Genomic DNA, 12,363 nt, shown 5'->3' with positions numbered 1-12,363 from the left:
CACTCTCTAACCATCAAGAGACCCCTTTCTTATTCCTCAGACCAGAAAGAGAGCGCTTCTCTTAGGGCTCTCCTTCAGGTGTACTTCCAAGTTTTGGACTACCTTCAAGTATAATGTTGAATAGAAGTAGACAGCAGAATTCTTTCTTTGTTTCCCACCTTAGGGGAAAAGCTTTTAGTCTTGTACCATTAAGTTTGATATGACACCAAAAGCTGAATTCATAAAAGAAACAACTGATATATCTGACTTCATCAAAATTTAAAAATTTTTGTGCTTCAAAGGTAGCATTAAGGAAATAAAAAGCCAAGCCATAAACTAGGAGAAAATATTTGGAAATCATATCTCTGATCAAAGATTTGTATCCAGAATATATAAAAAACTATTACAACTCATTAACATGGTAGCAAATAATCCAATTAAAAATGGACAAAAGATTTAAAAAAACATTTCTTTAAGATATATGAATATAATAAGTACATGAAAAGATCATTTAGACATTAGGGAACTACAAATTAAAATCACGAGATACTACTTCACGACCAGCAGAATGGCTATAATAAAGACAGTAAAAATCAAGTGTTGGTGAAGATGTACATAAAACCCTCCTGCATTGCTGGTGGAAACGTAAATGGTGCAGTCACTTTGGAAAGAGGTTTGGCAAATTCTTACATAGTTGCCATATGACCCAGCAATTAGGAATCTACCGAAAAAAAAAATGAAACATTTATCCACACAAACACTTGTGTACAAATTTACAGCCTGAAAATGGAAACAACCCAAAATGTCCATTAACTGTTGAAAGGAGGAATAAATGTGGTACATGCATACACTTAAATGACACTGGGCAGGTTTTTCAAACTGCATCATCACTACCATAGTGAATGATGCTATTAATGGGAGTGAGTTATATACTGGGAGTGGAGTTGGAGTTGACTGAAAATCCCTAGTTTTTAAACAATGAGTGAAAACACAAGTGGTTTCATTTATGTCCCTATGTACAATACTAAAAGATGGCCTATATAATGAGGACTATTGTTATGTGTGAATAAAAGGATTACTGAATAAACTCTAATACATGAAATTCACTGTATGGCCTGAGAATTAGCTTGAGTGCCTGCCTGAGTCAGAGGTGTTTCAGGAAACAGAGATTATTAAATTTGCTTAAGATAGTGTTCATCTCACCAAGACTAGGCTTACCAAAGAATCAATCCATACAAATACCTAACAATTCAGGAATACAGAACAACAGAAGTCTTTCGATAATTATCATTTCTGTTATTTTTCAATTGTTAAAGTCCCTCTCTACTTATCCTAACTCTCTTACAGCCTGTAATGGCATTAAGAGTTTTATATGTATTATACCACTTTATCCTTACAAAAACACTAAGATGTATTATTATCTCAATTTTACAGATGAGTAAACAGGCTTAGAACATGAAGAAGCTTAATTCCAAATCAAGGTGGATGTGCACTATAATTCTCTTCATGTGCCTTTAAGCTATAATTTTTAAAGCATTCTTTGTCACTCACTAAATTTAGCCTATCACCTCCATTTACCAATGACAAGTCTGTATTTCTTAAGATGTCTGGCTACCTGCCAGGCAGTGTTTAGCAATGTTACATAATTCCTCCCCTGTGTACTCTCATTCAGACAAGATCAATGAAGAACTAACCATAAAAGTGATGGCGAAGCATAATGATCAAGATTACATGTTTTATCACTGACAAATTTCACTTGGGTCAGTTATTAACTATTTCTGGTACAAATCATTTAATCTCCTAAAATCCGAGTTTTCCCACAGTAAACTGAGCATACTACTACTTTGTTCAACTGCTTAAATGTAATAATGTATATAGTGCCTGGTACATAATACTGACTAAATGGTATTACTACTACTTTTTAAGCATCCAACACTAATTATATAGAATGGAATTGCCATATTAGGTGATTTGGAATTTGTCTTAAACCTGCTTCCCTAAAATCGCACACTGAAAGTTATTTTTTGACTGTTACTTCTATTTAACTCTTTTTGACACTGCAACAATGTTATTCTTTCCTCCTTTTCCTCCAGAAAATATGCCCCTGGAGACCCTACAAGGCTGTAAAGGTTCTTAGCAAGAACAGGATGATCTGATCACTGCCAGTTTATACCACCAGTTGAGTCCATGACTGAGAATAAGCAAGGCTTTTCTGGATTCAGAAAAGGGAGTGAAAAAGCTGCACTCGAGGGGCTGTCCCATACTACTTATCCTTCCACCTCTGGGAATTGTTTTGAAATGCACCAGCTGGCCACCTGCCCAACTTAGTACAGGGATAGTTAAGTATTAATGTAATATTTCTCATTTAACATTTCATTGTGATTACGCGTCAGAAGCCAGAAAATGATTAATAAAAAAAAAGAATGGGAATTGAAAAGCATGCTTAGAGTTAGCTTTTCCTGAGAATCAAACTAGGACCTAGAGCTCACTTCCTGAACAAAAAGGCCCCCTCTATATTCTAGATACCAGGAAGTATTCAAAGCACTACAAATCACCGCAGCAATTTTTGTTATTTTCCTTATTGTTCAGATAAGGATAATGAGGTACAGAAAGGTAAAGTAACTTGTCCAAAGTCAGAGAGTCAATAAATGGCAGAGCCAGACCTAGACTTTGCCACTATCAAGACAGTAATGAGAAATTCACCTAGATACAATTCAAAAAGGAAGAAAAAATACAGACAGAGATTGAGCAACTCTAGTATGTGCACATGAGTAGTTCCAGATGAATAGACTGGAGGAAATGGTGATGTAGCAATTATCTGAGATTAAAGCTAGAAATGTCTTAGAATTGAAGAATAATGTGAATACCCAGTGCAAAAGTACACTATGTGCACTAAGCATGTTGATGAAGATAAATCCAAATCTTCTTGACAATTACAGGTCTTACTACTAAATGAATAGAAATAAAATGTACAGGTTCCAAACCATGAGAGAGAAAAACACAAATACTAAAAAGTTCACCATCTGAAATAATATCAATCAGCAAAGCAGAAAATGAGTGGAAAATGAAAAAGGTAAACAGAAAATAAGTATTAGGTTGAACTTTATGAATCTAATTTTCATAGGTCAAAATGGTTAAAATACCAATTTTGTATAGTTCAACCTAAAAGAAGTACAAATATATCAATAGCCACAATAAATGTAGATGCATCAAGCTTGCTATGAGTTTCCACTGGGGTGATCAGACTGTGCCATAAATTGGAAAATCTCTGACGTCGGTGCCTGTAGGTTTTCTTCTCTAGGGCTAATCCAATCTCTTGCCTGGAGGGGAAGGCCTGGTTGCTAGCATTCATAAGAGCCATTGAGGCAAGGTAGCTAGGGGTCTCAGCCGCAGATGAATTCACTTAATCTACCTGCTTTTTGCACAATTCTCTTGTTTTTTACTGGGCCGGCTGTCCTACTGTCTAGATATTTTGTATTACCTTCCTCATATGTAGCAACTGGGTCTCATATTGTTCACAGGAGTGTAAATTAGTACAACCATCTTAGAAAAACATTTGACAGCATGTGCAAAAGCTTTATAAATGTATACCCATTCCTTTACCCCAGTAGATACCAAATAGAAATGAGAGCTTAAGTCCTCCAAAAGATATGCACAAGAATGTCACAACATCTTAATTCATAATAGTCAAAAAATGGAAGCGACTCAAATGCCTATCAATGTGTAAACAAACATTAACAAAACTCTACCCTGCACTGGAAAAGAATAAACTTCTGATATATCCACAACATGGATTTCAAAAACACAAAAGAATATATATTAATTTAATCCATTTTTTAAAATTTTAAAAAAGGGCAAAACTCAACTATATTTAGAGAGATCGATACAAAGGCTGCCTCTCAGGTAGGAGTACTGACTGGAAAGAAACATAAGAGAACTTTCAGGGGTGATGAAAACATATCTTAATTTGGATGATGGTTAGACAGGTATATACATATGTAAAAAATCAGTAATCTATACATGTACAACTGTATATTTGTTTTAAGTTATACAGCACTTAAAAGAATCTTTTTTAAAAACTGATCATATGAATCTTTTGGTAATAAGAGAGTTTAAAACCCCCTATCAGATGAGAGAGGAGAAATTATGACTGACATCACAGAAATACAAAGGATCATACAAGAATAAGTATATAACACCAAAATTAATAACCTAGAAGAAAAAGACCAGTACTTAGAAAAATACAACCTTCTAGAATGAATCAAGAAGAACTGAAAAATCTAAATAGACCTATCAGCAGTATGGAAATTGAAACAAAAACCTACCACAAAGTAAAACTCCAGGACCAGATGGCTTCACCAGTGAATTCTACAAAGAATTCAAATAAGATTTAATACCTATTTTCCTCAAATTCTTCCAAAAAATCTAAGAGGAGGCAATACTTCCCAATACATTTTATGAGGCCAACATTACTCTGATACCAAAACCTGGTAAAGAAAACACAAAAAAAGAAAACTACGGACCAATCTCTCTCATGAACACAAATGCAAAAATCCTAAATAAGATACTAGTGTACAAATACAGCAATATATTAAAAAGACCATACACCACAATCAAGTGGGCTTCATCCCAGGGCACAGGGGTGGTTCAACATATGCAAATCGATTAATGTGATACATCGTATAAATTAAAAGATAAGAATCACATGATATCAATAGATGCAGAAAAAGCCTTCAACAAGACATAGCATCCATTTATGATCAAAACACTTAACAAAACTGGTATAGAAGGAAAAGTACCTTAACATAATAAAGGCCATATATGACAAACCCTCAGCCAACATTATACTTAATGGTGAAAAACTAAAAACCTTCCAAGATCAGGAACAAAGCAAGGTTGTGGTTGTCCACTATTACCATTGTTATTCAATATAACATTGGCGGTCCTAGCGAGTGCAATCAGGCAAGAGAAATATATAAAAGGCATCCGAATAGGAAATGAAGAAGTCAAAATGTCACTATATGTGGATGACATGATTCTCTATATACAAAACCCTACAGACTCCACAAGAACACTACTAGAAACAATAAGCAAATACAGTAAAGTCTCTGGATACAAAATCAACATTCAAAAATCCAAAGCGTTCCTATAATAATGAAGTGTCAGAAAAAGAATTGAAAAAAATAATTCCTTTTGCAATTGCAACAAAAAAAATAAAATACCTATGAATAAATTTAATGAAACAAGTGAAGGACCTATATAATGAAAACTATGAGATCTTGTTAAAGGAAATTGAAGAAGATACAAAGAAATGGAAAGATATTCCATGTTCTTGGATTGGAAGAATCAGCACAGTTAAAATGATCTTATTACCTAAAGCATTATAAGGATTTAATGCAATCCCCATCAAAATCCCATCGGCATTTTTTAAAGAAATGGAACAAAAAATAATCAGATTTGTATGGAAGCACAAAAGACCCCAAATTGCCAAAGCCATCCTGAGACAAAAGAACAAGGCCGGAGGCATCACTCTGCTTGACTTCGAATTATACTAAAAGTGACAGCAATCAAAACAGCATGGTATTGGCAGCAAAACAGACACACGGGCCAGTGGAACAGAATCAAGAGTCTAGAAGTAAACCCATATTTATATGGGCAAATAATTTTTGACAAGCCAAAAACATACAGTGAATAAAGGAAAGCCTCTTCAATAAATGGTACTGGGAAAACTGGAAAGCCACCTGCAAAAGAATGAAACTAGCATCACATACCAAAATTAACTCAAAATGGATTAAGGACCTAAATATAAGACCTGAAACAATAAAATGCATAGAAGAAAACATAGGAACTAAACTGAATGACCTTGGACTTAAAGAGGATTTTATGAATTTGACCTCAGAAGCAAGGAAAGTAAAAGCAAAAAATAAATGAATGGGACTACCTCATACTAAAAGGCTTCTGCTCAGCAAAAGAAATCATCATCAACAAGGTAAAGAGAGAACCATCTGAATGGGAAAATATATTTGCAAGCAATGCCTCTGTTGGGGCCTAATATCCAAAATATACAAAGAACTCATATGACTCAATAACAACAAAAAGACAAATGATCCAGTCAAAAAATGGGCAGAGGACCTGAACAGACACTTCTCCACAGAGGACATACAAATTGCCAACAAATATTTGAAAAGGTGCTCAACATTGCTAGCTATAAGGGACATGCAAAATGAAACTACAATGAAATACCACCTCACACTTTTTAGAATAGCTATAATCAACAGGACAAGTAATAACAAATGTTGGAGAGGATGTGGAGAAATAGGAACCCTCATACACTGTTGGTGGGACAGCAAATTGGTACAGCCACTATGGAAAACAGTATGGAGGTTCCTCAAAAAACTAAGAATTGATCTACCATATGATCCATCAATTCCTCTACTGGATATTTACCCTAAAGACTTGAAAACCCATATCCAAAAAGGTATTTCCACACCGATGTTCATAGTAGCATTATTCACAGTGGCCAGGACATGGAAGCACCAGAATGTCCTATGATAGATGACTGGATAAAGGAGCTGTGGTACATATAAACAGTGGAATATTACTCAGCCATAAGAAGAGATGAAATACTGCCATTTGCAACAACATGGATGGATCTTGAGATAATCATGCTAAGCGAAATAAGCCAGACAGAAAAAGTTGAAAATCACATTTATCACTTATATGTAGGATATAAACTCAAAAGTGACAAATGAGCAGGACAAACAAACAGAGACTCATGGACATGGACTATAGACTCGTGGTTACTAGTGGGATGGGGGAGGAGGGAGAAAGTAGAAGGGTAGTAGTATAAAGGGTCAAATATAGGGTGTAGAGGGAGGGTGAAGTGGGTAAAGGGGATCAAAGATATGGTAGCTGAAGGAAACTGGACTTTGGTAAAAACAAAATAGAATATACATATGTCAAAGGATAATGTACACCTGAAAATTATACAGTTTTTATTAACCAATGTTATCCCCATAAAAAATTAAAATTTTTAAAAAATAATAAAATAAAACCCCCTACCATCTTAAACTATTAAGAAAAACAATTATTTTACAAAACCTGAAATACATAGTCCTAATGATCAACAGTAACTTGAGCTATTTACTTTATCAGTACTTAATTATTTTTAAATGAGCTAAGTAGTAAATTAGTGATGTAACATTCATTTCAAGAACAGTCGACATTTAAGTACAATTTACCGGGAATTGAGAACATAACTTTCTTTCAAATTAAATACTATCAGGACAACACTAAGTACTTACCCTTCTAATCTAACATCTGGTAAAGATCTGTTGAGTGCAATCATCTCACTTGCCATTAAATTGAACTGATTGATTTTAAACATTTCTTTCATCTTTTCTTGATCTTCTTTAGGAATGACAACTGGTTTCCCCATTTCTCCAGGACCTTCATGAGGCTTTTGTACTGGCTCTAGAACTAAGAACAAGGAAGAAACTTAACAATTTTATAGCAATTATTTCATGATTCTGTTAATAATATTTGAGTTTAAACTGTGCCCTCAACAACCAAAGTCATTTCTGAGCCCATCCTCTCCCAGTTTGTAACACTTCCTAGGGGATTCCCTGTCCTCCACTTCCATACCAGTGTCCTCAAGACCTGCTCCCCTGAATCACTGCACCACTTACCTGAATCATTGCATAGTTTTGGCATGCTCATCTCAAATACTGTTACCATATTAACCTCCCTAAAGCATAGCATTCACTGTGTTATTCCCATGGTCTCCAAAAGTCTAATCTGTTTAATGTAAAATGAATCCTAACTTGCCAAACTTACCACCTGCTAGGCTCTCCCTACCTGACTCCCCAGTACTTCGACCTCAAATAGCAACTCATTATTTTCCTCCAAATGTGCCTCATGTTTTCTTGCTTTGGTGCCTTTGCTTACACAGGTCCCTTCCCTTGGCATCTCCTTCCTACTCCCAGCTCTGTAATACCAAACACCGATTTGTCTTTCGAGGCCCAATAAATGGCTTTTTTTTGCCTCTAGCTTTTCTGAATTTCTCTATTTACTACTCTTGACTACCACATCATTTTATCTAGAGTTCTTATGTCTCTAACAAACTGCCATCCTTTACTATAATGATTGCTCCCCCATAGGTTATAGTCTCTTTTTTAGCTGGAGTTTTTGATTCATTTATGTACCTTCTGTGGAGTTTAGCATAGTGTCTTATAGAAGTTTTATAACTATATACTGAACTAATACACGAGTAAAAGTGCTATTAATAAATCAAAATGAGATCCTAGAAGTGATAACAATGGACATTATAATAAGCACCATGCAAGGTGGAGCATCATTAGCAATTCAGATTAGCAATTCCCAAATCTTGTTCCTTGTTATACTCTTTTGAGATGTTAAAAACTTTCCAAGAAAAATAGGTTCTAGGATGTATTAAATTTGGATAAGAGTGTTAAAGTGGGTATAAAATGAGGTAAGGACAATAATGGGAGGAAAATACCTGTTTGGGATATTACTATTTTTTTTAAACTGAAAGTTTTATTCTCCTGCAGTTTATTCTTTAAGCATCCCCCAAAAGCTTCTGCACAAAACTGGAGACATTAAAGCAGCAGACAAACCATCTCTGTCCAGCCAGGCTTCATCTGCCCACAAATAGCACTAGCTGGTAAAGCCGACCTAAAGGATGATTGTTTCAGATGGTGGTACAAAGCAACTTATCAATACGAGAGCTGCAGCATATGAAATTATTCTTTATGTCTTTAACAACTGTGTCTAGAATATAAAAATATTTTAGAGAACCATCAAGAAAAACTAGAGCATATAATAACTTTCTCCATTCTCAGAATAAACTATGGTTTTAGGAGAGACAAGAAAATATTAGGAAATACCATTTAAAATTGTAGGAAATTCTGGTAATAGTTTTTAAAAACAAATCCTGCCTAATGTTTGTCCAGCAGGTACACTCTTTAAATATAAGGGTTGACAGAATTAAAAAAAAAAAAATCTCAATGACAAGTGTAATAAAAACTATAATACAAGTAACAGATATACTTTAAAAATCAAAAATTATAAAACTCTTAGAACCAATTCTACTTACTGGTATCCGAAAATAAAGAGCAATCAACAGATTGGGGATTAGGATGTTCAGGGATCAACAGAAAGCAGTAGAGTTCTAGAGGTGACAATTATCTATTGTGCATGGCAGAGATGACATAAAGAGTAGGTGGGAGACATCTAGTGGCCCTGATTATAAATACCCTTCAGTTATCTGTGCCCTATTTTAGTTAAGATGATGCTTTGAAGAAAAGCTAAAATGGAAACATGTTCATGGTGCTCAGTTGTTGTTGTTTTTTTTTAAGAGTATTAAGTTATATAAACATCATCTGTAACATATTTTTGTTGCAAGGAAAAAAAAGATCCTGAATCTGATCAAGCCTCTGAACCTAACTATGAATTCACAGGACACACACAGGACAGGAGGACATGATAAAAAACATTAAAGAGATGCAGATCCTGACTATGAGAAAATGGAAAAGATACCCAAATTTCTTCTTCAACGGCACCAAAAAAGGGGGGAGGGGCAAGTGTGGGGGGGAGGTGAACGAAGAGAAAAAAGTAAATATCTATGTATTCATTCCACATGACTAGCCTTGAGTTGACAACTGCGAAAGCAGATGATGGGTATATGGGAGTTCAATTTTCTATTTTCTCTACTTTTGTTTATGTTTGAAATTTTCCATGGGAGTTGGAGAAACATGAAGGAGGATTCAAGAAATTACTACTATAAAAACTAGTAAGTATAATCTTGGTTCCTTATAGCACAAGAGACTATATGACCAAAAAGTTAAAATCTCGCCCTATCATTATGAAGTAAAAAATTCTGGCCTTGATATCTTAAAGAATAATTCAAAACTATACACCATATACAACCCTACTACTGTAATATTTTGTACATTTGCTCACCTGGTACTTATTAATAATTTGAATATCTAGTATAGTGCCCACATTACACACTTTAAACTACTGGTACACATGACATTTCCGAGCCACATTTAAAATTACCATTAAATCAAAAGTTACATGATTACTGCATGACTTACAAAATCTAACAATGTTCTAATTTAGAAATTATAATATCCTTAAGAATTAAATGGACTAGTTAACTTACTTTTCTTTGGCAAAGAGGCCAGGATAAAATGCGTGTGGCTAGTGAATACTTTTACGACTAATGCACTTGCAGTATTAAAAAGCAGCTAACAAAAAAGATGATAAGCATTAACTTTCCATGTATTCTACTTACTAGTCTTGCATGCAAATTGAAAGTGAGTTAAGAGAAATTTTTGTTTGAAAGTAACTAAAATAGGATTTGGATATTGTCAATTTCCTGAACTGAAAAAAAATACTTTCTTGGCATAAAATTTTATAAGCAGATCATTTCTAAAACTCAAATCAACTTTGATAAGGGAGTGACTAAGATGTTATTCCAAGGTATTATGTGAGAACAAACATTTTATTATATAGTTCAGTTAAACTTTACTTACATGACAATGTAGAGAAGTTTCATATTTTAGAAAACTTAATTACCAAGAAAACTACAAGTTTACTTTGAATATTGCTAAATAAGATTAACATATACAAACCACATGACGTACTGTTGAATGTACTTAATCTTACGAATTACTATTTTTGTCATGGAAATTAAAAAAGAGGTATAAAGTTATATGATACCCTTTTGGAGGAAAAAAAATACTAATAAAAGGCTATGATGTACTTAATCTTACGAATTGCTATTTTTGTCATGGAAATTAAAAAAGAGGTATAAAGTTATATGATACCCTTTTGGAGGAAAAAAAAAATACTAATAAAAGGCTATGATCATTTCTCCCAAAGGATTTTGTTACACAATTATCTTTACTGTTTTTATGCACTATATTTCATCTACTCCAAATATTTTTCCTTTTAATTTTTAAAAATATTTTAACATCTCTGAGATGTGACTTACAACAGTAATTAGAATGTTTTTGCTTTCTTAGTGGTATATAAAATAATAAATGTTCTAAAAATAAAGGTAAGCTATGACAAAATACAGCAAATTACCTATTTTTTAACATCAAAATATTATATATAACAAATTCACTGATACTGTTACCTCAATATCCTTGTCAGTTTCAACCCTCATTCCAATTTTATGTTCAATTTATTTGAAATGTGTTTAGTATATAAAATCTAAACACAAAAAATTGTAAGTTACTAAAAGTGTTTACTACTAATATTTTTAAATTTTTAATCATCAGAAGTTTCTTCTATAAACTGTTCTTGAAGGCTTCCTCCTAATGTTTGACAGTTGAAGTAATTCTAGCATAAGCACATGAAAACTTAAATCATCAACATTTTAATGATGTGAAAATTAAGTACAGTGCTGGCATAAATGATCAATTCTTATTTGGAATTGCATTTAAGTATTGAATGTTCTATATAATATCCAAATCCATACACTGAATGAATGAGCTAATTCTAAAAAGCAAAAGAGTAGTAAAAATAATCCCAGGACAAAAGCCATACTAACCTTGTTTTTCAAGGGGATCCCAATCTAAACAGAAGTTTCCTATTCTCAGATAGCTTGGGGTATAAAATACAATAAAACTACGAGAGGGAACTGCTCAGGAAAACAGAACCAAATGAATGCTTCTATAATTACCAAAGACTGGCCTGCCGTAGTACCTGAAGCATGTAACAAGTAAATTTAATGAATCCTAGAAAACTCTTATCAGTATCAATCTTATATACGAGGGCTTTAGCACTACCATAAGGATAATCAATCCATTCTACTTAAAGATAGAACACCTTTATTCATACCATACAGAACAGAATTTCTTAAATTTCACCAACTGGCACTGTAAAAGAGTTCAAAGAATGTTCAGAAATGAGATCCTTACAATACTGAAACAACTGCTCTGGCGTGTTATGTCTGCTCACTGTTTTTTTTTTTTTTTTTTTTTTTTTTTGCAATTTAATTTTATTTTGGTTTTTCAAATGCCATAGAAAACAAAGATCATGGAGACCTTATAGATTAAAAGAGATCCACATTCTTTTAGGTCACTGAGTGTACTTGCCAATTCCACTAAGAAGGTCAACATCCTTGGTGCCATTACCTAGCCACCTTCTCCCAACACCTTTATTAAAAGGTCTCTTCAGAGGCACCACAGGAATTCCTCACCTGTTGGTAACCTTAACAACCTCAAGGCTTTGACACTACTTGGGACCTTTCAGCTCCCACTGCACTGAAACTTCACATAAGAGCAGATTTTTCAAACTGTTCTTGTTAGCATCAACTGTCCTCCTCCCTGGATCATTTTCTCCCTTCTC

The 12,363-nt window shown here is 33.9% G+C and overlaps 1 protein-coding gene across 1 annotated transcript in view; it reads right to left on the bottom strand.

Moving 5' to 3' along the window:
- Positions 1-12,363, bottom strand: part of GALNT1 (polypeptide N-acetylgalactosaminyltransferase 1) — a 62,300-nt gene that overhangs the window by 34,350 nt on the left and 15,587 nt on the right. The window contains exon 3 of the mRNA XM_036229964.1: positions 7,284-7,458. Coding sequence (XP_036085857.1) covers positions 7,284-7,458 — 175 coding nt within the window. The remainder of the gene's footprint in view (positions 1-7,283; positions 7,459-12,363) is intronic.

The sequence above is a fragment of the Rousettus aegyptiacus genome, unplaced genomic scaffold (genome assembly GCF_014176215.1).
Source record: "Rousettus aegyptiacus isolate mRouAeg1 unplaced genomic scaffold, mRouAeg1.p scaffold_m13_p_12, whole genome shotgun sequence".
Taxonomy (NCBI): Eukaryota; Metazoa; Chordata; class Mammalia; order Chiroptera; family Pteropodidae; genus Rousettus; species Rousettus aegyptiacus.
This window is presented reverse-complemented; position numbering and strand designations above follow the sequence as displayed.